At 43.9% G+C, this 25754-nt stretch overlaps 1 protein-coding gene across 2 annotated transcripts in view; it reads right to left on the reverse strand.

Annotated features, from left to right (window-relative positions):
* The window catches only part of WIPF1 (WAS/WASL interacting protein family member 1), an 87025-nt gene that overhangs the window by 15890 nt on the left and 45381 nt on the right, over nucleotides 1–25754 (reverse strand). For both annotated transcript variants that reach the window (XM_011226214.3, XM_002920236.4), the window contains exons 2-4: nucleotides 10176–10264; nucleotides 5640–5769; nucleotides 878–1045 (exon numbers count right to left, since the gene is read on the reverse strand). In XM_011226214.3, coding sequence (XP_011224516.2) covers nucleotides 878–1045; nucleotides 5640–5769; nucleotides 10176–10226 — 349 coding nt within the window. In that variant the 5' untranslated portion in view covers nucleotides 10227–10264. The remainder of the gene's footprint in view (nucleotides 1–877; nucleotides 1046–5639; nucleotides 5770–10175; nucleotides 10265–25754) is intronic.

Raw genomic sequence — 25754 nt, forward strand, 5'->3', positions numbered from 1 at the left:
CCGGGATCACGCCCTGAAGCCGAAGGCAGACGCCCAACCACTGTGCCACCCAGGCGCCCCTACCTTTCTAGATTTTGACCATCCAATGCTAAATAGTCAGCTAACCCAGAGGATTCAGTGGCTTTATCTCCATATGACTGTGAGAATTTCATACGTTCCCAGCAGACATATTAAATGATCATATAATTAGAAATAAAAGTCTTCTAGCACAACAATCATTAATACCAAAAGCTTTATGGTAAAAGTTACTGAGCCTCATGCACTTTGTAAGGTTTTTTATCTAAGCATGACCAGTTTCAGTTTTTCCTCTCTGCCATTAGGTTCAAAGACAATCCCACAGGACTCGTTTCCATGTGTCCCTGTAGAGAATATTTAGAATCACTGGCCCTCAAATGCCAGATGTCTGTCATGCAAAACACCTTTTTAGATTCAGTGAGCTATGCAATTATATTCTGTATAACGCGCTCCCTGGTGTTTGGAAAGCGGCTCACAAGTATTTACTATACTAGACAGCTGGGTCAGGCTACCTCACAAAGAAAGGTGAATTTGCCAGGTCACCAGGCAGATTTTCCATGGGTGGCCAGTTCCATTTGCTCCTTCTTTTTCTTCCCACTCTAGCTCACCCTTTAGAAAAGTACAAAAAAGTACAAGTTACCCTGAGGACACTGGGCAAATATTTAACAGCTCCACGAAGCCGTCTGATTTTGATTTAAGAAAAAAAAAGAAAAAGATGCTAAATAGGATCTTTCTTATAAAATAATGTTGCAAGCGATCTAAAACGTTTTAAAGGGCACAGTGCCTTGGAGGGGATGCCAAGCCCCCAAACCACCGAACTCTGCCTCATCTTGTTACTAAGAGAGAAAGAAACTCTCCTTACCACCATCCCTGTTGGCTGTGGATCTCAGCTTAGGCATCCCAGCCTGGAACAGTCCTCCCAAGCCAGGTGGGCCACCTCCTCCAAAACTTGCACCACCGCCGCCGCCACCACCACCTCCACCACCGAAGCCACCACCGCCACCGGCACCGGCACCGGCTCCTTTAGGTTCTGCAGAAAGAAGGAAACACAGTCTCTTCACGGTGTACGAAAACATCACCAGAGTATAGCCCGAGCCCAAGTACACAATTAACAATGCCAGTCAAACAGGGAGCTGGCTCGAACTGGGCCTATGGGGGACTCCTGGGATTTCATGAAAATGCAGGATTTTAACGATTTTAACAAAACCCCTAGTCAGAAAAGGAGGGGTTTTGTTTTTCACTCCAGGGCAGTCACAGGCCCCATGGCAGGAGAATCAGTAATAGATGAGCCTTGCCCCCATGCCCCCTGCTCGGCTAGCTGCCAGATGAGTTACTATCTGTATCCTAAGATTTAGCAAATAAAAGAATCTTCAAAGAAAATAAGTCCGAAGGGAGGGGGAGATGCAATAAAAGGTGAGAAGAAAGGGAATTGTAAAAATAAAGGGAAGAAAAGAAAATATCCTGTAATTTTACTCCTTGGAAATAGACACTATTTTGATGTATTTTTTTCCTGCTAGTACTTTTTCATTTTATATATGTTTTTCTCAAAATTAAGACCAAAGTCACGAAACAGTTTTTAGCCTATTTTTTTAACTTAACACTTATTGTTAGCATTTCCCATGTAATCAAATATTCTTTGAAAACATGAGTTTAAGGGACCGCATTGTGTTTTAAAGCATGAATATATTATAGTTCTTTTGACCATCTACTTATTTGATGGCCTTATGGTTCGACCTCAGTTTTTTAATATCATAAAGCCCAACAGTAGGCTTAAACATTTTTAAAAACTCCCTGCAATTAAAGATGGTACAAAGATTTTGTTTTATTTTGCATTTATTTTCCCCAAATTGTGGAAGATTCTGAAATAAGCAAACAGACAGCAATGACAAAAAAGAGAGAGAGAGAGAGCAAGAAAAAGAAAAAAAGAAAAAAAAAGAAAAAGATTACCGAGTATCCTGTCTAGCCTTTTGGGTTATTTCCCTTGTCTATCAGCTATATTACAACTCTGTAAGTTGTAGAAAACTGATAATAATTGTCCATAGAAATGTAAAATAGTTGTGTTCAGTAGCATGCAATTGATTATAGATGGGTTTACCTATCTGTAAATTAATTTCAGCTCTGGTATGTGTGGTACTTTGAACTCTCCTTTGCACTGGTAACATTATACTGCTTCCCTCAGTAATTAATGACTTAAATAAAATATTTGACATATGTTCGTTTTAGTTCTGTATGAGAGCCATTATTATAACACTCTTTAAAAAAGCGTCTCATACAATTTATGATGTATGTATGTTTGTATTTATGAGGTGAAACATTGTTTAAAGTTCTACCCCTAGAAAACCTTCTAGAGCCTTTGACAAGCAGAACATGAAATCTACATATCAATAGGGGAGAACTGATACTCTTATGATATTTAGACCATAGGGAAACATGGTATATTCTCCCATGTCTTCTGGTTCATTCAGTCAAGTTTTATAATTTTCCTGATACCGGTCACATACTCTTCTTGTTAAGGTTACTTTGGATACATTTTTGTTTGTTGAAATTGGGAAAGGGATGTTTTTCCCCTCTTGTAATTGGTTATCATTGACATCAGAAAATTTCTTTTGACATCCAATAAACCATTCTGCTAATATTTTCTAAATTAATATTTATAAAAAATTTATTATCTTGGATTTTCTACTAGACAAATGGTCTGCAAATAATAAAGGTTTTGCTTCCTCTTGTCTAATAGTTGTGCACCTTATCTTAGCTCTAGTTTATATAGGTAATTACTTTGATGACTGAACTTCCATACGATATAAATTATTAATACTGCTACAGGCAACCATGGTTTGCTTTTAATGAGCTTGCCTTTAACCCTGGAACTACTGACACTTTAGGGCAGATAATTCTTTGTGGGTGTCTGCCTTGTCCTCTGTAGAATGTTTATGGCATGCCTCTACCCACTAGATGTCAGTAGGAACCCCTCCTTGGCCAAGTTGTGACAACTAAAAATGCCTCTAGACATTGCCACATGTCCCCGGGACACTGATAGCTTTCTTTTTGTGTTTGTGCTGCCTTGGTCAAGTTTGAGGTTAGTCTCATTACATCTATCAGACAGCCTTCCATCTCTTCCTATGTTTGGGAATGATTTGTATAGCATTTGAATGAGCTGTTTCTTAAAATCTGGAAGAATTTACTGATAAAATCGTCTGGCTTTAAAGCTTTTTAGAGAGAAAAGTAGCTTGATAAACTGTTCAATTTTTCCCTTGCGCTTTGAAGCTTTCATGAGTGAATTTTGGTAAATTTATGCTTTTTGTAAAAAATTAATTTCTTGAAGATTTTAACATGTTTTAGCCTATAAATTCACTGCAACAGGCTAGTTTTTAAAAATCTCCTTTGAATCTCTTACTAATCTATGTTCTGAGTCCTACTTTTATTTATTTCTGTTTTCTTTTTTTCTCTATTAGATTGATCCTAAGCCTGTGTGAGCTCTGTATTTTTTCTAGGTGTGGAGCTTTCTGAGATACCTATGAGAGCTCTGCTGATAGAAAAAATAATCTTAGCGAACTGACAAGGATTACGGCACCTAACAAATCAAATTACAATAACAATTTCCAGAAGTAAATGCAAAATGGCTCCCTATAAAATTACAAATTTTTTACTAATTTTAATTATTACTAATAATATTAATAATGCCCTTGACATTCAAATATTACTCATTAATGATACATTTTGGAATACTGTGTTTAAACAGGATACCTTTACATGGCACTGAACATTCAAAGAGACTGATGCACTATCAGACATCATTCATCAGTGTTCTTAACCTGGAACATTTGTGCATCTTTCAGAGAGAAAAAAGCTAAAATAGTTGATGACAGCTAACTGGCTCCTGGTCACTTCCTTAGGAATCACACCGCAGGACAAGGCTGAATTAAGAGCTTTATTATGCATAACCACGGTCAACATTTTGACATAGAACCCAGGGAGGCTTCAGCTGCAAACAAATACAAAACTATGGATGGGCCTTGGCACTTGCAAAGACAATGATACAGGTGTCTGCTAAGTGCACAGACAACAGGATATGCACTGCATTGCATCTTGTGGCCACGAAGCAAAGTGCATTCATAAACATCACTGAACAGCTGGAAGGGAGAAGAATGGACCTTGAAGAATAGAATGAGTTTCTAATAGTGGATTCAGGAATAAGCCACAGACTGTCCAGTACCCTTCAGTATCAGTGGGGAATTCACATCTACCTCTCTCGACCCCCAGGCTCCTTCTCCTGGGGAAAAGAACGACTGAGCTCTGTCCCGGAGGTCAGCAGTTTGTGGAGCTCCTCTGGCCCCATACCTGGCACCAGGACTCCGACAGCTTTGGACCCAGGCTTCCCAGAGGTAAGTGGTGCTGGGCTCCCCTCAGGGAGAATTTTGTGACACCAGTCAGGAGGACTAAGGGATTATAAAATAACCCGATCAGTTTCGTGTGCATTTTGACTAAGAGGTAACCGTGCCAAGTCAAGGGACCCCCGAGTTGCTTCTGGAGGTTGGCGTCCTCTCCTCTGCAACACAGAGCACGACACAACAAAGCAGCAGGCAATAGCCTTTGTCTTGGTCTTCCTCTTTTCCCATTTCCTCCTATACCAATGTTCTCACCTAACTCTGAACCTTCTTTCTTCTCCACCCAGTAAGCGCTTTTCCTAGAAATCCTTCTGGAACACTTCGAATCCTCCACTTGGCTAAAATCCCACATCACTGTTCACCATCTACAAAGCTCCCTCTGGTGATTTTGGAAAGTCAGTCTATTTCCTGTTGAGTCCAAATGGGATCTGGGTGTAGGCTGTATTTTGGGGACATCTAACTAGCAGTGGAAAGGTCTAGGAATGTGAGGGGGCAGTTTCAAGGCCTGGTTATTAACTACCAGTAGATTCTAGTCATGGATACATTTCATTCTGTTGTAAATGTTAACAGGAGTTCCGTGTTGTGGGTACCTGTTTGTTTATACATACCCTGCCTTGTTCTAGAAAGTATCTCAGACTTATGATGGGTAGATAAGCAAAGTTGTGATCTCATTTCCTCTCTCTCTCAGCTCCTGAAAATCATATCTTACACTCGAATGACACATTCCAGCCCACAAAACACTTTGCATTGTCTTGTCTGCTGCTCACACCAAACTGAGGGCAGCAGGACAGGCACTGTCTCCATTTTACATCTGAAGACAGTAAGGCTTAGAGATGGTAAGTGATGGATGTGCCAGGGCTTGAACCTACACCCTTCCATTCCAAGGCTAGGGGCTCTTTCCATATTTCAGGCAGCCTTTTGATCTGTGGTGCAAAGAGTAATGGGTTAACTTCCAGAAAGTGTTGTGAATAATTCAGAGAATCGCTGCTGTGTGTGTCTTGCACAAAGAATTATTATACTGGCTTCCTGCAGCATTAGAGGGAGCCCAAGCCGGAGCTGTGGCTACAATGAGTGATACAGTCCCTTATTTTGCTAGCTTTGCAGCTGTTGTTAACAAAAAAAAAAAAGAAGAAGAAGAAGAAGTAAAAGAAAAAAATCCTTTTGGAAGGGTGGAGGGGTAGGATTGATTGTTAGGCCGTAAATCACTTATCTCCACGGAAAACAGCTTTTTTCACTTACTGTCCAATATCGGTGCGCTCCTGTCATTGGTGACTGTCTTCTTCAGTTTCTTCCCTTTGCTGATGTCAGAGAGAAGAGCATTTCTCCCAGCCTGTTCTGACTTATTCAAGGTAGGCTTCTCCGTATTGGCCTAAAAGGAAATGCAGACTTATATTCATCTCTTGAATTAAAATCAACACTCAGTGGGGACAGCTAGAGTATTGGAAGCTTGTTATTGACGTTCTTGGCAATAGGCTGTAAATTCTCTGCAAGTTTCAGATCCGATGTCATTGTTTTTAAGACCCAGACATTTGGGAACAGATGCAGCAATAAATTACATTCATTTTTAATGCAGGAAGAGTCAGTCCCTGATAAAAGTCTCTAAAAATTCAGACCACAATCTGGCCATAACCAACAGAGCCAGGGTTAGATGGCTCGAAACAAGAAGGGAATTTTAAGTCTGAGAGTGTTCTGCTGGATACTACAAGGCTTCATACTCTGGAATGTGCCCTGAAGAACAGCTCCTCTCTCCTATCTTTTAGAGCTAACCCAGAGCAAGGGGAATATTTTTTCTAGCAAAAAGGGTCAGCTGTATGTGTTTTAAATCCACCAAAGTTTTAGAAAATAATTCCCTCTGTCTACGCTGCCAAAGATTTTTTCCTTTTTAACTTAGGGCATATGTGAGGTATAACTTACATACAGTCAAACCACTGCTTTAGTGTATAGTTGTACAAGTTCTGAAGAACATACACAGTCCTGTGACTGCCTCCACGATCAAGATCTAGAACGCGTCCATAACCCCCAAAGCTCCCGCGTGCCCTTGCCTAAGGTGTGTCTCCTAATTCCTTTGAAAGCTTAGCTCACAGAGATTGCAGAGTGGACAAAGGTGCTATTTTAAAATGCTTAGGTATTTTCTCATTTTTCCAGAATGCCTGGGAAAGATCCGTACTATGAAATTGGGATCTCGCTTCCCCAGGGTTATTTTAGGGAGCGGAGACACTGAGAGCCCAGCACACAGGACTCGGAAGTTGTATGCATGTGCCTGTGTCTGTCACACGGGGAAACTGGCTTGGTCTGGCCTGGCTCCAGGGAGAGCTGGCTTCCCCAAACCCAGAGGTCCTTCTGGCAGACCTCAGAGGCCTTCCAGGCTGGCCCCAGCCCTTCTGAAAGGATCTGGTTCCAGAGGAGCCGGTGAGGGGTGCAGCAGGTAAAGCTGGGGCACTTTAGCTTGATACCTCACCCTGCGATTTATTATCAGAGTTAGAGGCAGAGGGAAAACTAAGAAAAACCCTGAAGCACGTTACAGAGAAGCTCTGTGTTAAGCTGAAAGGGTCCTGGAAGAATTATAAAGTATTACTTGCTCATAATACAGCAGTTAACATTTATATAGTGTTTACTATGGGCCAAGCACTGTTTTTAGCACTTTTATGTGTATTAATTCATTAGTCCTCATCAGCCCTGTGAGTCACTATTTCCATTCTGGAGACAAGGAAGTAGAGGCACAGGGGGGTAAAATCATTTGCCCCAGTCACCCAGCTAGTCAGGGGAGGACCTAGGATCCAAACCCTGGCAGGGTGATTCCAGAGCCTTCCCTGTAACTTGACAGAAGGGTAAATGTGGGATCTAAAATGCCCCTTGCCCACCCTGGGGAGCTGCAGTTAAAGGGTACAAGCTTACAACCAGAAGATGAATAAGCCCTGGAGGAGTACAGCACAGTGATTATAGTTAACAATATTGTATTATTAACTTCAAAGTTGCTAACAGAGTAGGTCTTCAATGTTCTCACCAGAAAAAAGGAATGATAATTATGTGATGTGAAAGAGGTGTTAGCTAAAGCTAAGGTGGTAATTACATTGCAATATAAAAATGTAGCAAATCAACACGTTGTGTAACTTAAATTTCTAAGACCTTAAGTGTCATTTATATCTCAGTTAAAAAAAGTAACAAAATGCCCCTTCCCCACCCGCCTCCAACACTCCCCTGAGCGAGCCTGTTAATATTAGTAGCTTCTCAGCAGTCAGTTTCAAAAGTGCTCTTACACGGTTTGCAATTGTTAACGGAGTCATCTTCTATTGCTCTGAAACTTGTTTTTTCAACTTGATGACACATCTTGGACATCTTGGAAAGAATGTTTAAAATTGCCTACTGTCTTCATTTTAAAGATGAAAGTCTGAGGCCCAGAGAGGTTAAGCAATGGGTCTACCCTGGCTCTCTTAACAGCTTGGGGTCAGCAATTTTCACAGCCTCCTGTTATTCCTCCAAATTTATTTTGATGCCTGACCTCCTTGGGTGCTAATTCCTCTCAGGTGGCAGTCCAGAGCCCTTAACTGAGCCAGACGGTGCCCTATGATGGCCACCAACACACCTTTCCCTTTGCTCATCTCCATATCCTATTTCTCTGGATCTTGCTTTAAGTCACAAAATAATGGATAGAGATGAGTTGATAGGATAAATTTCAGTCATTCTGGTACCACTTGCATGACTTATATGTCTTCTCAGCTACCTGTATTATTATTTATTTAATATTTTTCATTAATTCAGTTCACTATATTAATACCATTTTTCAGTGATTATTTTCTTTTAAATTAATGCACTATTAAATCCTTAGTTTGATGTGCTAGTTATAAATTTTAGAACACACATTAAAATCAATACATGAGCATTAGAATAAAAAAAATTAATCCACATACTACCCAGCTAGTGGTATAAAAACCACACTTTTGGGGAGATACAGATAAATCCTGGTATGTTAGCCAGATCAGAACTTTCCTTTTCTTTTCTTTTCTTTTCTTTTTTTCTTTTCTTTTCTTTTCTTTTCTTTTTTCTCTTCTTTAGATCTTATTTATTTGAGAGAGAGAGAGTACGAGTGGGGAGAGGGGCAGAAGGAGAGGGAGGAAGCAGACTCCCCACTGAGCAAGGAGCCCAACGTGGGGCTCCATCCCAGGACCCTGGGATCATGACCTGAGCTGAAGGCAGATACTTAACTTATTGAGCCACCCAGGCACTCCTGGTTCAGAACTTTTCAAACTTACCTAAGTAAAGGATCAGTTTTAAAAAAATTTTCCCCAGTTCATCTTGGACTGATACTTTTGTAAAACAACAATTAATTATTAGGAAAATGAACTAGGGGGCATCTGGGTGGCTCAGCTGGTTAAGCATCTGACTCTCGATTTTGGCTCAGGTCATGATCTCAGGGTTGTGAAATTGAGCCCTGCCATCGGGCTCCATGCTGGGTGCGAAGTCCATTTAAGAGTCTCTCTCACCCTCTCCCTCTGCCCCTCCCCCCTCCTCACACATGTGCACGTGCATTCTCTCTAAAAATAAATGTTTTAAAAAAGAATATTTAAAAAGAGACACACAAAATACAATCTTAGAAACAACAGACATAACACTATCGTCAAATTGCTGTGTTTCTTAATGCTTATTCTTAATTCTTGTACCCGTCTCCTTGGGGCCGCTAACCAGCAGCTGGAGAACCACACTGAGTAGCAACAAGCTAACTGTCTGTTCTTCCGACTAGGTTCCACCTCAGATGAGCTTACTGCATCCTGTGGAAGTCTGGGTAGGAGACTTTTCCTCTCTGAGCCTCAGTTTCCCCAAGTGAAAAGGACCCATCACTGTGAGTCTCCTCAGCAGCGAGGCCTTCATATGCTGAGGGAGGTAATGGGGCAATGGGGTGCATCTGGGAACCTTCCTGTATCTCCACGTGGAGGGCTGCTGGCTTCCCATAAGAGGGTGCACTAATTTCTGAGGACAGGTCTATCAAGAGACCAGGAGGAGCCCAGGGAAGAAATTCCTTTGAAACATAGACATCTAAATGTAAGGATAGATTTAAAGATTTATTTATTTATTTGAGCGAGAGAAAGTGAATGAGCAGGAGGGGCAGAGGGAGAGGGAATCTCAAGCAGACTCCCCACTGAGCATGGAGCCCTACCTGGGGTTTGATTTCATGACCCTGAGATCAGGACCTGAGCTGAAACCAAGAGTCGGAAGCTTAACCGACTGAGCCACCCAGGCGCCCTGCAACAATAGATTTAAAGAAGGATGTGAGTATGGGGAGAAGTGGGGACAGGTTGGTAGATGATATTTGCAAAAAAAAAAAAAAAGGCGGGAAGAAGGGAAAAGTCAGAGAAAAGAGTGAGTCTGCAGGAAGCGTGAACAACTGCATTTCTTACACAGACCTGGGTTTCTGGACCATCTTGTCCAGAAGTTAAAGGCAACAAGTCGAGTCCATTTGAATGGCAACAGAGCATGCTGGGCAGAACCCTAGTCTTGGGCTGGTGTGTGGGAAGGGACAGGACGTTTCTGTGACGGACCTGACAGAGGACACCCAGCTAATGCACACCCCGCACGTGTACTGGGCACTGCCTGAGACCTCTGACAACTGGCCCTTCAGGGTCTCAGAGGCTGGCTTTCTTGAAACGGGAAAACCTGCCCTACAGTTTTTAGGTTTTTACACCAGAATGCAAATGCAGGTAAAACAAATGCGTGTGCGCCGGGTTGGACTTCATCTGGCCTGCTTGGAGCACCGGCAGCAGATGGCGAGAGGCCACTCACCAGAGCAAATGTCGGTGGGGGCGGGGGCGCCGGAGGGGGAGGGACGGGCATCTTGGACAGTTACGCCTTCAACAGTCTTGCTGGTGAATCTGTAAAAACAAAGCAAAAAGAAACAAAACATGGTCACATATTAGACTTTTTAGTAATACTCTGTCCTAATCTTCCTTCCCTCCTTCCCACCAAAGTGACAGTTATTCATGTAGGCCAACTTTGTTTTTTTTAGATTTATTTTTTTGAGAGAGAGAGAGTTGGGGGGGTGCAGAGGGAGAGAATCTCAAGCAGATTCCCCACTGAGTGCAGAGCCGTAGCAGAGCTCCATCTCAGGATCCTGCAATCGTGACCCTGAGCCAAAACCAAGAGTCCGATGCTTAACGACTGAGCCACCCAGGCGCCCCCAGGGCAATTTTTATCAGGGGTGTAATTACCTCTACAACATGGCTAAGATGTTACTCTTCTGGAAGGATCCTAGCAGGGGAGGTTTCTGAGCCCAAATGCTTAAGATATTGGAAGCAAAATGGGTGCCTCACACTGCTCAACTCCCTTACCCACCAAAGCAGGTCCAGGGAATGATTCCTGGAGGGACCCGGGCCTGGAGCCTGTGTAAGCTGGAAGATGATCGTAAAACTGCCAGAAATGTATCCTGGCAAATCCAATGTCCTGGCTCCTCATCCCCACTTATTTCCACCACAACATCCTTTCTTGCTCTCCACTCCCACCCACTCTGCGCCCACTGGTCTTCTTCTTGCAAAGGCCTGGCATTTGCCTGGGTCTGGGCACGCACTGTAGGAATGCAAAGACGAATATTTTTCTGGTCTTGCCCTCAAAGGTCTTACAGTCCTCCAGGGGAAGAAGGCAGGAATAAGGTAAGGCAGGCAAGTATGGTGGGCAAAGGGGCTGGATTCCATCTTTGTGCTACTTGGCATTTCCTTATAGGATCGAAGTTTTTTAAAAGGGGAAAAAAGAGACAAGGTCCAACCTCTGAGTGCCAGGCTGTTTACTAGAAATACACTTCATTAGAAAAGCTTACTGCATAGTGTGACGGCTCTGGGAACAAGGGGAAGCCAGACTGTGGCGGGCTGGGAGAGTGCAGGGAAAACCCGGGCCTGTGGCAGTGGGAAGGGGGCAGCCAGGCAAACATCAGGGGCTGAAGAACCTACGGGGCGAGGAAGCTTCCCAGCATGTCCACCAGCCATGAAACCACCCCCCCCAGCGCTCCCCCAGTTTTCAGAGTCCCATCCCTGGGTCCTAAGTCCCAGCATGGGGCCATGTGTCCTCACCCCTAAGTAACCCTGGCTCCTCCCACCCAGTCCTTGCTATTCAGGTGTGGTCCTGGGTCAGCAGCAAGGGTGGCACTGGAGCCGCCTCTCTCCACCCACCAAATTCGTTTCAGCACTTTAACAAGATCCCGAGCTGATTCGTGGGCACTAACATCTGAGCCGCCTGTTGCAGATTCTTAGCCGAAGCCAGTGGGCAGCCTGGACACTCCCCTCCTGAACCATACGGAACAGATGTCCTGAATTTCAAATAGCAGAATTATCTTTTTGTTCTCCACGTCTCTTAATGGGAAAAAAAAATTATTTAGAATTTAAAAAATTCAGTTCGACCACGAAAAGTTAATGTGGAAAACTTACACCGTGAAACAATACTTTCTATTAAAGTATTGCTAGGTGGCTTGCTTTCTGTGAACAGAAAGGGAATGCAAAATCTAAAAGGACACGGCCGGACTTGTCAAGGCTGCTGGAAGACGGGAATTAAGACAGTTTGGAACAGCTCCGTTCCAAGAGGACCACTGAGAAAAGGAATTTTCGGAAACGCCGTACAGCAACAGCAGCCGTGCCTTAATGACGACCACCTGGATCACGGGCCCCTACAAGGTCTCAAACTTCTACAGCGACACTGCAAGCTAGCACGAGTCCGCTCATTTCACAGAGGACACCGCGACTCCGAGAAACCGAGCAACTCACGAAAAGACCGTCCTTCATTCACAGCAAGTCCTTCCAGTCCCTAGTCTTTTTCAAGAAGCATTTTTTGGGCAGGTAAAGAGCAGACTAGTGCTACAGCTCACCTGTACACTAGGTCAGAGACTGCCTCAAAGCTTCTTTTAAAACTTGTTCCTTAAATTGGCCTTTACTGCATGACACGAGTTAGTCATGTGTGGGGCCAAGTGGGCAGTATGACCAGTGCTGAGGGAGGGCCTGTGCTAGGAAGTCTGTGCTGGGGCAGGAGGCACCCGAGGCCTCGCTGCGCACATGTCCTAGGACCAGCAGGAGGGATGGCGATCGGAGACTGGATTCAGGCCCAACGAACTGTGAAAGACGCTGCAGCCAAAGCAGTGCTGTTAAGGCTGGAGGAGGCAGCTGACCGAGTGACGGGGTGGCCAAGGCTGCCTCGAGGCCCCAGAGGTGGGCTCCATGGAACAGATCATCCACGGGCTTGGGGGATGAAACCACCCTCAACCCGCCAGCGCACTGTGTCGGATGCCCCCATTCACCAGCTAACCTGCCATCCCATTATCCTAACTCCGAGCAAGGAAGGAGTGGATTCCGGTCAACAACCGGGAACTGCTTAAGGGCCTGGTTCTCATGAGTCAGTCCTGAGGTTGCAAAGATCAGGTTGAACTCCTGTCCGATGCATCTCAGGGGCCAGCCTGGGGTAGAGGGAGCCTTTCAGGGGACTGCTGCCGCCCTGTCGGGCCTCTTTAATCTAGTTGTTATACAGCTTTCTGCTGTGGCTGTTATGGCTCTGTCTGCGCACTGACTGACTTATAAATAAACCTGTGGACCACAGAGGCTCAGCCTCCCCCCACCACCACCCACCCCGGCGGCCCTGCTCAACCACAGGGGGAGGATCTGTGGCTGAATGCCCTCGCCATTCTCTCCTCTCCACTGCTGCTGCCACTTCCCCAGCCCCCATCTCGCCTCCTCCTCCAGGCAAACTACTCCCACCCGAGGGCTCGAAGGTGCTGGCTTCAGGGGTCTCTCTGCTCCTTCCTGCTTGTCTGGGCTAGTCCAGGGTGGGGCCTTGAGGGAAGCTTTTCAGAAACCCCAGACTCCAGTCCTGCCACCTTACCACAGGGGTCAAAGAAGACCAACTCCTGCCATGCTAGGCTCATTCCTGACTCTCTGCCCACCGGACTGTGAACTCCACCAGCTCTCCCTAATACCTGGTCCAAAGTAGGGTTCTCACTAAATATGTGTGGAGTGAAAGAGCCAGGTATCACACAAGCAAGCCATGTGCTGGCCATTGGAACAGCACCCAGCATCAACCCCGAGGTCTGGGTGAAGAATGAGCCCTATGTCAGAAGGGCTCGCTAGCCGTAAGTCCTGGGACCTGCTTTCCTGGCAGCCTGATTCACCGGTGAAGAGAACCCAAAGCCTTGGGAGAGTCAGGGCTTCCCTCCTCTCATGGAGTTAACAGCCCACATCAGAACCAGAAATGGACCTTCCCGAAGGACCTCACAGCAGCATAGATCCTAATGGACTGGGCATTCCTAACCTGGATCCTCACACCTGCAGGGTCTGTAGACAGAATTCAAAGGTCTGTGAACTTGAATGGGAAAAAAAAAAAAAGGACCTATTTAGTTCCCCTAAGCTCTAACTAAAATGTAGCATTTCCTTCAATTATAAATGTAGGCTGAAAACCACAGTACCTGAAACTTTTTCACCAACAGTTTTTCACATGATATTTCCACATAGTATTACAGTCATCACAGATCTCTTTTGAAATGATGGCAATGTTTCGCTCTGTTGCTAGATCTTGTTGGACATACTTCAATATAACTAGTTTCCTTTGTATCCTCTGTATTTTGTTTTAATCCATTTAATAACAGAGAAGGAGTCCTTTGGGCTTTATCAGACACTAGTGTGGTCTATGGATGAAAAAGGTTAGAATCCCTGTGAGGACATGAGACCAGGGTCAGGCACATATGATTTTGAATCTTTGCTGTGATACCTAACAACCTGGGTAAGAGACTACCCTCTCCGGACCTCCCTTTCCCGCCCATGGAATGGGGTGACGGGAGGATGAATGGAATGGTACACAGTGAGCCCTCAGATGGGTAAACGACCAACAGATGGGTCTAGATCTGTCTTCCTTGAAGGTGAGCATGGGTCCTGCTGGTGTGAGCACTGCTCGAGCACCTGGCAAAGGAGGGACTGATGCGCCTGAGCCGAGGCCCAGGCTTGGCCCAGAATCCCCTGTGGATAGAGAGCTGTGCAGAGCAGGACTGAGGCAGCCTGAAGACTTGGCCTTGTTGTGTTTGGTTCTTCCTTTGGGAAGAGCGTGACAGGAAAGACAGCCTTGTCCTAGGGCCAGGAGGGGCTCTGGAACAGGGGAAATAACTAGGGCAGGGTTCCCAAAATGTGGGTTCTTCTCTCTTGCATCAGAATTGGTTATGAACTTTTTGAGAACATGTCCTGCTTCCCACCCTAGTTAGGCCCCCTAAAGTTGAAGGATTCCTGACCCACCATTTGCTGATTCTTCCCCTCCCACCCTACCCCAACCTACCCCTACCCTGGGCATTGAACTTTTAAGAATATACACTTTTGAGAATTAACTTCTTTTAAAGAATCATTTCCATGTTTAAATAACTTTCACCATAGGGAGAAAAGCCAGATTTTTCTAAAATGTTCACATTGTGTGTTGAATTTTATGTGCCCAAAGAAAACCACAGGGACGGAAAAGGCTTTTTTGTTTTCACACACAGTGTTATGGGTTGAACTGTGTCCCTCCCAAATTCATGCATCGAAGCCCTAACCTAACCCCAGTACCTCAGAAAGTGACTATATTCAGAGGTAGGGCTTTTAAAGAGGTGATTAAGTTGGAATGAGACCATTAGGGTGGCCCCTAATCCAATATGACCAGGGTTCTTCTAAGAAGAGGAAGAGAGACAAGGGATGTGTGAGCACAGAGAAAAGTCCATGTGAGCACACAGGGAGAAGGTGGCCATTAGCAAGCCTAGAAGAGAGGCCTCGGGGGAAACCGAACCTACCAACTCCTTGATCTCGGACTTCTAGCCTCCAGAATGGTGAGCTAATAAAATCCTGCTGTTTGAGCCAACCCAGTCTGTGTTTTGTTGTTACAGCAGCCCTAGCAAACTAATAAACACAGATTTAACAATACATATCCATCTATTATCCATTGTAGACATTATAAGATAAGATAATGGCTTTTTTGGGGGCGCCTGGGTGGCGCAGTCGTTAAGCGTCTGCCTTCGGCTCAGGGCGTGATCCCGGCGTTCTGGGATCGAGTCCCACATCAGGCTCCTCCACTGGGAGCCTGCTTCTTCCTCTCCCACTCCCCCTGCTTGTGTTCTCTCTCTCGCTGGCTGTCCCTCTCTCTCTGTCAAATAAATAAATAAATAAATAAATCTTAAAAAAAAAGAAAAGATAATGGCTTTTTTTGAACTCACGACCCTGAGATCAAAACATGAGCTGAGATCAAGAGTCAGATGCTTAACTGACTGAGCCACCCAGGTGCCCCAAGATAATGGCTTTTGAACAGAATATTCATCAACTGATTTCTCACCCAAGATATCTCTGGATTGTCATACAATGAAGAAATTAAAAATCAACCTGAACCCTGGGGTTTGTGACTGACTGCCAAAGTTTTATTTAATAACTGAATCAATCATTCAAAAATCATGAAATTTTAGTTGGAAAAACCATTAAGGTGATGGTAGGGATCTACCAAAAAACCCTTTATAAGGAAATTGGCACTATGGGTTAAGAGAACAGAGCAGAATATTTTGCAGAAATGGCNTTTTATTTATAAATTTCTCAGTATTTATAAATTTATAAATATCTCAATATAATTTATAAATTTATATAATTTATAAATATCTCAGTAGTTATAAATTCTGGAATTTCCTAGTTCTGTGAAAGAAATGGTTGACTTTGTTGGTTTTACTACAATGTTATTAGGTCGACATCATGGTTTAATGCTTATATTAGACAGCATCACACAATGACCCTAGACCAACCAGGGCATCTTGTGGCTGAGAGCCATTTGCTAAAGACGTAATATTAGTTATGATGGGCACCTTGTGAGAAAGAGTGACTTATTCATCCCACTTCCTGTTCTACAGCATACATAGTCTCCCCAGTGGCATGGCCAGCAAAAGGCTCCACCACAGCCCACAGTTCAGTCCAGATTTGCCCCAGGAAACTTCGGTTTTTCTCTTCAGTGTGTTCATCCAAGGACACATGATTATCTCTGAATGTGAAATGATTAAGATCAAGAGAATTGGCTAGTCATTTAATTAAATGGTTTCTTAGTCTGTTATAGCCAACTTAAAAGTCATTCTAGAACATACTGCGTGAGGCCTACATTACAGAATGATATGAGGAGTGGAAAGATTTCCAATGCTGTCCAGTGAAAACATCTGATAATCCTGAGAAGCCTGGCCTCTAATCCTGAGTGAGGAGTGAATCAACCAAGTTCTATTAAGGTGGATAAAAGCAGGTTTGTCCAATTATGTTTTATTACCATTGTGGATTACTCAAAAATACAAAGCATTTTGCTATATACATCTTGCCAAAGGTCACCCTCAAATACTATCTAACCTAAAATGAATGAGAAAAAGTAAACTTTTTTTTTTTTTTGCAAAAAACTGGAATCAACAGAAGAGTATTTTATTTGCTCTCTGTGTGTGTGGGGGGTAACAGAAATAATACAATTGGATAGATTTAAAGGTCCAAATGTTCTCTTGTCCTGTTACTTTCTCTTCTGTATTTTATTTACATTCATTTATGTTTTACTTTATATATAATGTTCTTAACTCATTTTTATGTATGTATTTTTCATATACTCTTGGCTTCTTCAGGTTAGATTAAGATTCAAATAGATCCCTCAAAACCTCTCCCCAGAATTAATACCTCATAAGTAAAGAAGTCCTTCAAGATATCAAACTTATAACAGAAGATTCCAAGACTCAGCACCTCATTATGCCCTGCACTAGTCCCTGTAACACCCCTAGTTTACCTGTGAGGAAACCCAAAGGCTGAGGATGGAGGCTTGTCCAGAGCCTCTGAGCCATTAACAATATTGTCATCCCTTCCCACCGTGTTGTCCTAATCCTCATGCTTTCCTGACCTCCATCCCTGCTCAAAGCAAAATGCTCACTGTCATCAGTTATGTAGTGCTACCTTTAGCACCCCCGTCCATAAGGCCTGCCAGTATCTGTTTGCCTTCACTTGGGAAGGAAAACAATACACCTGAACGGTAATGCCCCAGGGTTTTACTGAGGGTCCTTCTTGAAAACCTTAAAGGCTGACTTAGCTGACAAAGTCTTCTGAGGCTCTCCCTTGTTACCATATACCGAGGAGTTGCTTCTCTGCTCCTTTTCCCAAGCCTCTTCACTGGAGGCCGGCAGCCACCTATTCAACCTTTTAGCCTTAAAGGGACATAAAGTCTCCAAAGGAAAAACTGCAGCTTGCTCAGACTCAGGTTCCGTGTTTAGGACACCTGAGCTCGGAAAAGCACTCTGTTTAGATTCAGATAGGCTGAGAGGTATCCTGGCTTCCCCAAAGCTACAACTAAGCCCCAATTACAAGGTTTTCTTGGGCTAGCTGGCCACTATGGAAATTGGATTCCAAACTTCTCTCTTATGGCCCAACCCCTATATATTTTACTAAAAAACAACAAACCCGACCCTATTATTTGGGAGGATCAGGATGACACAGACTTGGGGGCCTAAGAAAAGCTTAATAAAGCTCCCTGCCCTTGGGTATCCTAATTATCAGGTTCCTTTTTTCCTTTTTGTGAGAGGGAAGAGAATGCCTTGGAGCACTCACCAAAAAATATGTAAACTGTCATCGAGCCACAGGGCATTGTTACAGCCAACAACTAGACCCTGAGATGTAAGGATATCCCCCTTGTCTCAGAGCCATTCCGGCCGCTGCCTTTTTGGTTGAGGCCACTGAAGAAACAAGTATGGGCCCCCCCTCTAATCATCTCTGTGTCCCTTGCAGTAGAGGCCCTCCTGAATTCTCACCACACTTAACACCTTTCAGCCAGTTGCTTCGCCTCCTGGGAAACCCCCCACTAACTGGTCATCATGCAACTCTTCATGGCTGCAATATCCTTAACCAAGCCGTTCTTCTCTCCCCGTCACTGATGAAGTCTCTCACAACTAACATAGCACGTTTGACTCCCTGGAACAATTTACAGAAAACTTCTCAAGTCAATGCAGATCTTTCATGGTTTACTGAAGGGTCTTATTCAAAGGATGAAAATAGTAAATATGCTGGGCACACTATTACAACTCTTTTAAAAAGAGTTCCTTTACCTTTAGCCCATGGGGCGCCTGGGTGGTGCAGTCGTTAAGCGTCTGCCTTCGGCTCAGGGCGTGATCCCAGAGTCCTGGAATCGAGCCCCACATCAGGCTCCTCCACTAGGAGCCTGCTTCTTCCTCTCCCACTACCCCTGCTTGTGTTCCCTCTTCTGCTGGTTGTTTCTCTCTGTGTCAAATAAATAAATAAAATCTTATCAGGCTCCTCCACTAGGAGCCTGCTTCTTCCTCTCCCACTCCCCCTGCTTGTGTTCCCTCTTCCGCTGGTTGTTTCTCTCTGTGTCAAATAAATAAATAAAATTTAAAAAAAAAAAAAAAAGAGTTCCTTTACCTTTAGCCCAACATGCTGAATTATAGCCTCCTACTTGGTTTTGAACCTTGGCCAAAGGCAAAACCACAAACATCTACACTGATAGTCGGTATGCCTTTGGGGCAGCCCATGACTGGGATGTTATGGAAACAGCTGGGTGTCTTTACCTCTAACGGAAGAAAATTTAAAATGGCTCTTAAGTCCAAAATTTATTTGATGGCCATACTTTTGCCAGCTGCTGTGGCTAGTGTTAAAGTCCCCGGGCATTCTACACTTGACTCCCTGGAGGCCAAAGGAGACCATCTTGGTGATGTTTCTGTTAAAAACACTGCTCTTAAAGGAACGAATAACCAAACTTCTGTCATGGTCCAAAAGGATGTTCCTCCAAAAGAAAATCTCCAAAAACTGACAAGAGATGCCCAACAATTGGCCCCAGAGAGAAAAAACAATATTGGAAATCTAATAATTGTTGGTTCAATCAAACAGACAGAACTCTGGCTTGAACCAAGTAACAATGCAGTCCTGCCAAAGACTCTAAAATTCCCATTACTAACCGCTGTACATGCATGAAATCCTTGGTCTCCTGATAAAATGAGAGACTTTATGAAACAATACTGGTGGGGAAATATTCACAAGGCTGCAAAAGTGCACACCTTGCTTGTCGTACCTAAGATACAATCTTGGGAGACACGTGCACACTGCTCCCAGGCATTTTAAATTGCCCGATGGACCATTAGAGGTTTGGCAAATAGGTTTTACTGGGCTCCTCCCATCTCATGGATAAAAATATGTTTTAGTCATGGTTTGTATGTTTTCTCACTGGACTGGAAGCTTTCCCTTTAGACAGGCTACCATCTCTTTTGTGGCTAAAATCCTATGAGAAAAGATTATTCCTCACTGGGGAACCCCTCTTGAGCTTCACAGTGACCCGGGAACTCGCTCACAGATCAAGTGCTTGGACAGGTCCGTGCTGTGTGGCTGGCACTGCACTTTCACCGTGCTTACCACCCTCAATTCTTAGGGCTGGTCCAACGCACAAACAGCATTATTAAGACTCAGTTGGTGAGGCGTATGGGTGGCTCATTGGTTAAGCGCCCAACTCTTGATTTTGGCTCAGGTCATAACCTCAGGATCATGAGATCGAGCTCCATGTCTGGCTCTGAGCTCAGCAGGGCTTCTGCTTGAGATTCTCTCTCTCCTTCTCCCTCTGCCCCTCCCCCTCTGTGCATGCATGCGCTCTCTCTCTCTCTCTTTCTCAAATCAATCTTAAAAAAAGAAAAAAAAGACTCAATAGGTAAAATTTGTGGAGACCTTTCAAATAACCTGGCCAAAAGCACTGCTGTTGGTCCTTCTAAATCTCAGCTCCAACCCTCTGGAACTCCTAAACTCTCATCCTTTGGAAATGTCACGGGGTGCCTGATGCTTCTGGCTCCCACCTCTCTTGCATGCATGTGCTCTCTCTCTCTCTCTCTTTCTCAAATCAATCTTAAAAAAAGAAAAAAAAGACTCAATAGGTAAAATTTGTGGAGACCTTTCAAATAACCTGGCCAAAAGCACTGCTGTTGGTCCTTCTAAATCTCAGCTCCAACCCTCTGGAACTCCTAAACTCTCATCCTTTGGAAATGTCACGGGGTGCCTGATGCTTCTGGCTCCCACCTCTCTTGACAGCTGATGAAAGGAGATATACTCCAATATTGTAAAAGCCTCATTGCTTTTGTTGAAAAGGACCATGCTTTAATAGAACAATATTTTCACAACTCCTGGGAGATGAAGACCTTAAATATCACACCTTGCAACCTGGAGATTTCATCTATCGGAAAAGACACCTCCAAAAGGTGTCTTCACCCTCATTGGAAGGGCTCCTCTTGGTACTGTTAGCCTACCCTTGTGCCACCGAACTTCTGGGAATAGACTCCTAGATTCACATGTCACATCTAAAGAAGGCACCAAACCCTGACTGGACCTGCACACCAATTGGTGGCCTGAAATTAAAGATCTTGGGGCATGGAAGCAGGTGACAGCTAATGGAGACAGCTTTCCCAAGATCGCTGCACCAGCCTATATATCCTTTTCTTGTTGTTACTTCTTACTGTATTTTCTCCTTTTCTTCCTTGGACAGATAACGCTCTTATCCAGATTTCCCAATCTCTTGCAAAAGGGGGAAATGCCTCTGATTGTTGTCACCAGAAACTTTGATCTGTCCAGGACAACAGTGACCCCTTAGCTTATCCTATTAGTAATTTTGCTGGAATCCCATATGCTACTGCTTGCTTAAACTGTTCCTCAGGTCCCTTTCATAAGGCTAGAATACTATATCCACACACCCTTGTTCCCTGCCTCAATTTAACCCAACCTTTGGTTGGAGAAATGAACTCTCTTGAATATGCATATATATAAAAGACATTGTGCACATCCAGTGTAAGTTAGACCATTGGTAAGCTGGCTGTCATAGCTATACGTCTAGGAAGACTTTCCATATGTGGTAACATGGTATTTGAGTGGGTTGAATGGCGCTAATGCCTCCACACAGACAAACAGGTCCGTAAATGCTCATACTTATGAGGCAGCCCTATGTGCAGCTCTTGGCTTCTCTTGTGTATGTGGAGGCTTTGGCAGTGGCCCCTACACTTGGGCAACTCATTGTCCCGACAGCTGGAGGATGAACGGACAGTGTGCTCTTGCTGTACTCACCGTTCTACTTTCTCCTCATAACAAAACAGCAGCTTACCAATGGTCTTTCATGGCTGCATTAAATGAGAAGTTCTAGGAGGCTCATATGACTCGGGTTTGCCTCTGTAAAGAGAGCCTTCACCCTTCAGTCTAATGAATGCATGATTAGACGTCTCTCCCTAACATTAGGAGAGCTGACCAGTTCCATCATCAAAGCAGGAGCAGCCCAACAACGATCATGTAACTCACTGGCTAGAGTAGTTAGGGGTAATCACAGAGCCCTCGTTTACCTACTTGCTGAGCAAGGAGGCATTTGTGTGACAGTAAACACAGGGATAAAACTCCTCTGGGAAAGGAGAAACCCAACAGCACAAAATTGGGGAACAAGCACATTGACTACAACAAGTTTCGTCTAAGTCTTCATGTTCCTTTGATTTGTTCATTTGGCTACCTTCAGGCCCAGGATCACGGTTCAGAACCATCATACGATTTGAAATTGTCATGTTGCCTTTAATTATGTTTTGTATAATTATTTTAAAGTTTTGTATCTGTTGCCTGTCAAAACTGTGCAGAAACAATACCCAATAAGGTGAGGCTAACCTAATGCTTCAGGATGATCTCCAATATGTACAACCTTGGCAAGATACAGACTTTAGATGGGAAATGCCTGTGGGTTCTCCCTCTTAACCTTCCTTGTTACTCAACTGTGGCCTTAAATGGTTTCCAACTTCTATGTGCTTACCCTCCGATACAGGACAGGATGCCCAGTAAAGGTCCTCCTGGCAGTGAGGGTTATGGATGAGCCAGCTCTTGATCGGTGATACTTTTAAGGAAAGATCTTGATCAAAAGGGGGAAATGTGGAATTAAATAATGGAAACCTCATTTAAAATGAAGTCAGGAGGGGCACCTACGTGGCTCAGTTGTTAAGCATCTGCTTTGGCTCAGGGCGTGATCCCAGGGTCCTGGGATCGAGCCCTGCATCAGGCTTCCTGCTCTGCTGGGAGCCTGCTTCTTCCTCTCCTTCTCCCCCTGCTTGTGTTCCCTCTCTCCCTGGCTGTCTCTCTCTCTCTCTGTCAATTAAACAAATAAAATCTTTAAAAAATAAAATAAAATGAAGTTAGGAGGCCAGAAAAGGGAGCTGTCAGATGCTACTAACTTGTCCTCAATTGCAGACCCCAACAGGAAGAGGCGTACCTCGCATTTTTTCATAGGAAGAAGCCTACTTGACTACCCCGGAAGGAGGAAGATTTTTCTCCTTGCCCAGCAATAGCCTAGCCAGAGAGAAACCATCAAAGCTGCCCCAGCTTCCTCCTTTCTCTCTGTTAAGTAGCCTTCCTCTCCTTTGATCTCTAGGTTTGCCTATGATTTTACCATAGCTTGCATGTCCTGAATTGCGATTCTTCTGCCATCCCCAGATGAACCCAATTTGCTGGTAAACTAACTGGCTGTTGTATTTCAAAGATGAAACTAAAACATGACTGCTGTATTTAACCACTGAAAGAAGCATTCAATAATAATTAAATTTTAGGTGAAAAAGGGTTGGGGTTAACAAAAATTGAAATAATTTAAGATATTCTTGACATTTTCAGGTATATTCTGCCACCTTATAAACACACACACACACCCTACCCCCATACACACNGATTCCTACTCATAATTCTGATGGATTCTACTCTTTAGAGACTCCTGCATGATGCAAACTTCTTTGGATGTGTTTAAGATCTGAAAACCATTAGAACTAATTAAGATGAAGTTGGCTTTGTTTTCAACTTCCTGTAAAAATGCTCAACAGGAAAATTGATGCTCACAGCAAACCACAGCCATCCTGTTTCTTCAGCACAATCTTTTCACAGCTGCACTTGCCTGTAGTTTCCATTTTATGACACAAGTCACAGAGCAACATCTCTGCGCCTGCCCCGCCCCCACCCCCACCACCCCAGCCTGTCACATTTGGCCATCTTAGAAACTTTAGTATCTTTGCATGAAGTTTGCTTCTGTTATTGTTACTCTTCCTCTCCTCGGGCCCAGGCTCAGAGGGCTGCAGGCAATGAGGCAATCAGCAAAAAGAGGAAAAACAAAAGACTGCTCAACCCAAGAGGAAGCAAAAGGTAGAGGAGAGAAACAAGCTTTCCTTCATAAGCAAAGCACAGCCCCCCCCCCCCCCCCCGCTGGTTGTCACTTATTCTCAGTCCGAGCTGGAGCACACGCCTTCTGTCCGTGGCACCCCTCATTTCTTAAAATGTACTTGCTCTTTTCTTATCATCATTTAAGACAATAACTGAAATGAATCCTGCTCATAGGTTGTCTCCTCAATGGTAAGGCTTTGTGTCTTGCTGTACTTTACAGCGTCCCTGCTCTTTAAGAAAAACCTCTTTTAGAGTTCTTTCAGATATACAGTTGGTTAATTTGGGGGAGGGGGAGTGGGAAAGGCATTTTTCAGAGAAGACATTTTGAAACATCGCAACCTCATTAATGTTGGTAGCACACAAAGTCACAATTTTACCGTAAGAGTAACTGTTGGGAAATCAAAGTTGTGAAGTAAAATGATTCTTTTTAAATCCGCTGCCATACGTGTTTAATTTAAAAGTTAATGNCAAAGTTGTGAAGTAAAATGATTCTTTTTAAATCCGCTGCCATACGTGTTTAATTTAAAAGTTAATGCAAATTTATAGGGGCGCCTGGGTGGCTCAGTTGGGCATCTGACACTTGATTTTGGCTCAGGCCCTGATCTCAGGATCCTGAGATTGAGCCCCAAGAGCCCCTCGAGTTGGGCTCCGGACTCAGCAGGGAGTCTCCTGGATATTCTCTCCCTCTCCCTTTGCTCCTCCCCCTGCTAGTGCTCTCTCTCTCANTGATCCCAGGGTCCTGGGATCGAGCCCTGCATCAGGCTTCCTGCTCTGCTGGGAGCCTGCTTCTTCCTCTCCTTCTCCCCCTGCTTGTGTTCCCTCTCTCCCTGGCTGTCTCTCTCTCTCTCTGTCAATTAAACAAATAAAATCTTTAAAAAATAAAATAAAATGAAGTTAGGAGGCCAGAAAAGGGAGCTGTCAGATGCTACTAACTTGTCCTCAATTGCAGACCCCAACAGGAAGAGGCGTACCTCGCATTTTTTCATAGGAAGAAGCCTACTTGACTACCCCGGAAGGAGGAAGATTTTTCTCCTTGCCCAGCAATAGCCTAGCCAGAGAGAAACCATCAAAGCTGCCCCAGCTTCCTCCTTTCTCTCTGTTAAGTAGCCTTCCTCTCCTTTGATCTCTAGGTTTGCCTATGATTTTACCATAGCTTGCATGTCCTGAATTGCGATTCTTCTGCCATCCCCAGATGAACCCAATTTGCTGGTAAACTAACTGGCTGTTGTATTTCAAAGATGAAACTAAAACATGACTGCTGTATTTAACCACTGAAAGAAGCATTCAATAATAATTAAATTTTAGGTGAAAAAGGGTTGGGGTTAACAAAAATTGAAATAATTTAAGATATTCTTGACATTTTCAGGTATATTCTGCCACCTTATAAACACACACACACACCCTACCCCCATACACACACACACACACGCACCCACACATGCACATTTGACCAATAAATATTAACAGAAAGAAATTTATAATATATATAACTCAACAGTGTTTTAATAAGAAAAGGCTCTGACATTCATACTGAGTTATTACAACTGTAAAAAAGTTACTGCAGAAGCATTCATTATAAAGGCAATGAATCCACTGCAAGTTACACTGTAAAAATAAAATCATTTAGCAAACGCAAATTGCTACTAAAATCTTGAATTTTAAAAAGCCCGCAGTTTTGGGATTCCTACTCATAATTCTGATGGATTCTACTCTTTAGAGACTCCTGCATGATGCAAACTTCTTTGGATGTGTTTAAGATCTGAAAACCATTAGAACTAATTAAGATGAAGTTGGCTTTGTTTTCAACTTCCTGTAAAAATGCTCAACAGGAAAATTGATGCTCACAGCAAACCACAGCCATCCTGTTTCTTCAGCACAATCTTTTCACAGCTGCACTTGCCTGTAGTTTCCATTTTATGACACAAGTCACAGAGCAACATCTCTGCGCCTGCCCCGCCCCCACCCCCACCACCCCAGCCTGTCACATTTGGCCATCTTAGAAACTTTAGTATCTTTGCATGAAGTTTGCTTCTGTTATTGTTACTCTTCCTCTCCTCGGGCCCAGGCTCAGAGGGCTGCAGGCAATGAGGCAATCAGCAAAAAGAGGAAAAACAAGACTGCTCAACCCAAGAGGAAGCAAAAGGTAGAGGAGAGAAACAAGCTTTCCTTCATAAGCAAAGCA

This window comes from Ailuropoda melanoleuca, chromosome 2, assembly GCF_002007445.2.
Source record: "Ailuropoda melanoleuca isolate Jingjing chromosome 2, ASM200744v2, whole genome shotgun sequence".
NCBI classification, from domain to species: domain Eukaryota; kingdom Metazoa; phylum Chordata; class Mammalia; order Carnivora; family Ursidae; genus Ailuropoda; species Ailuropoda melanoleuca.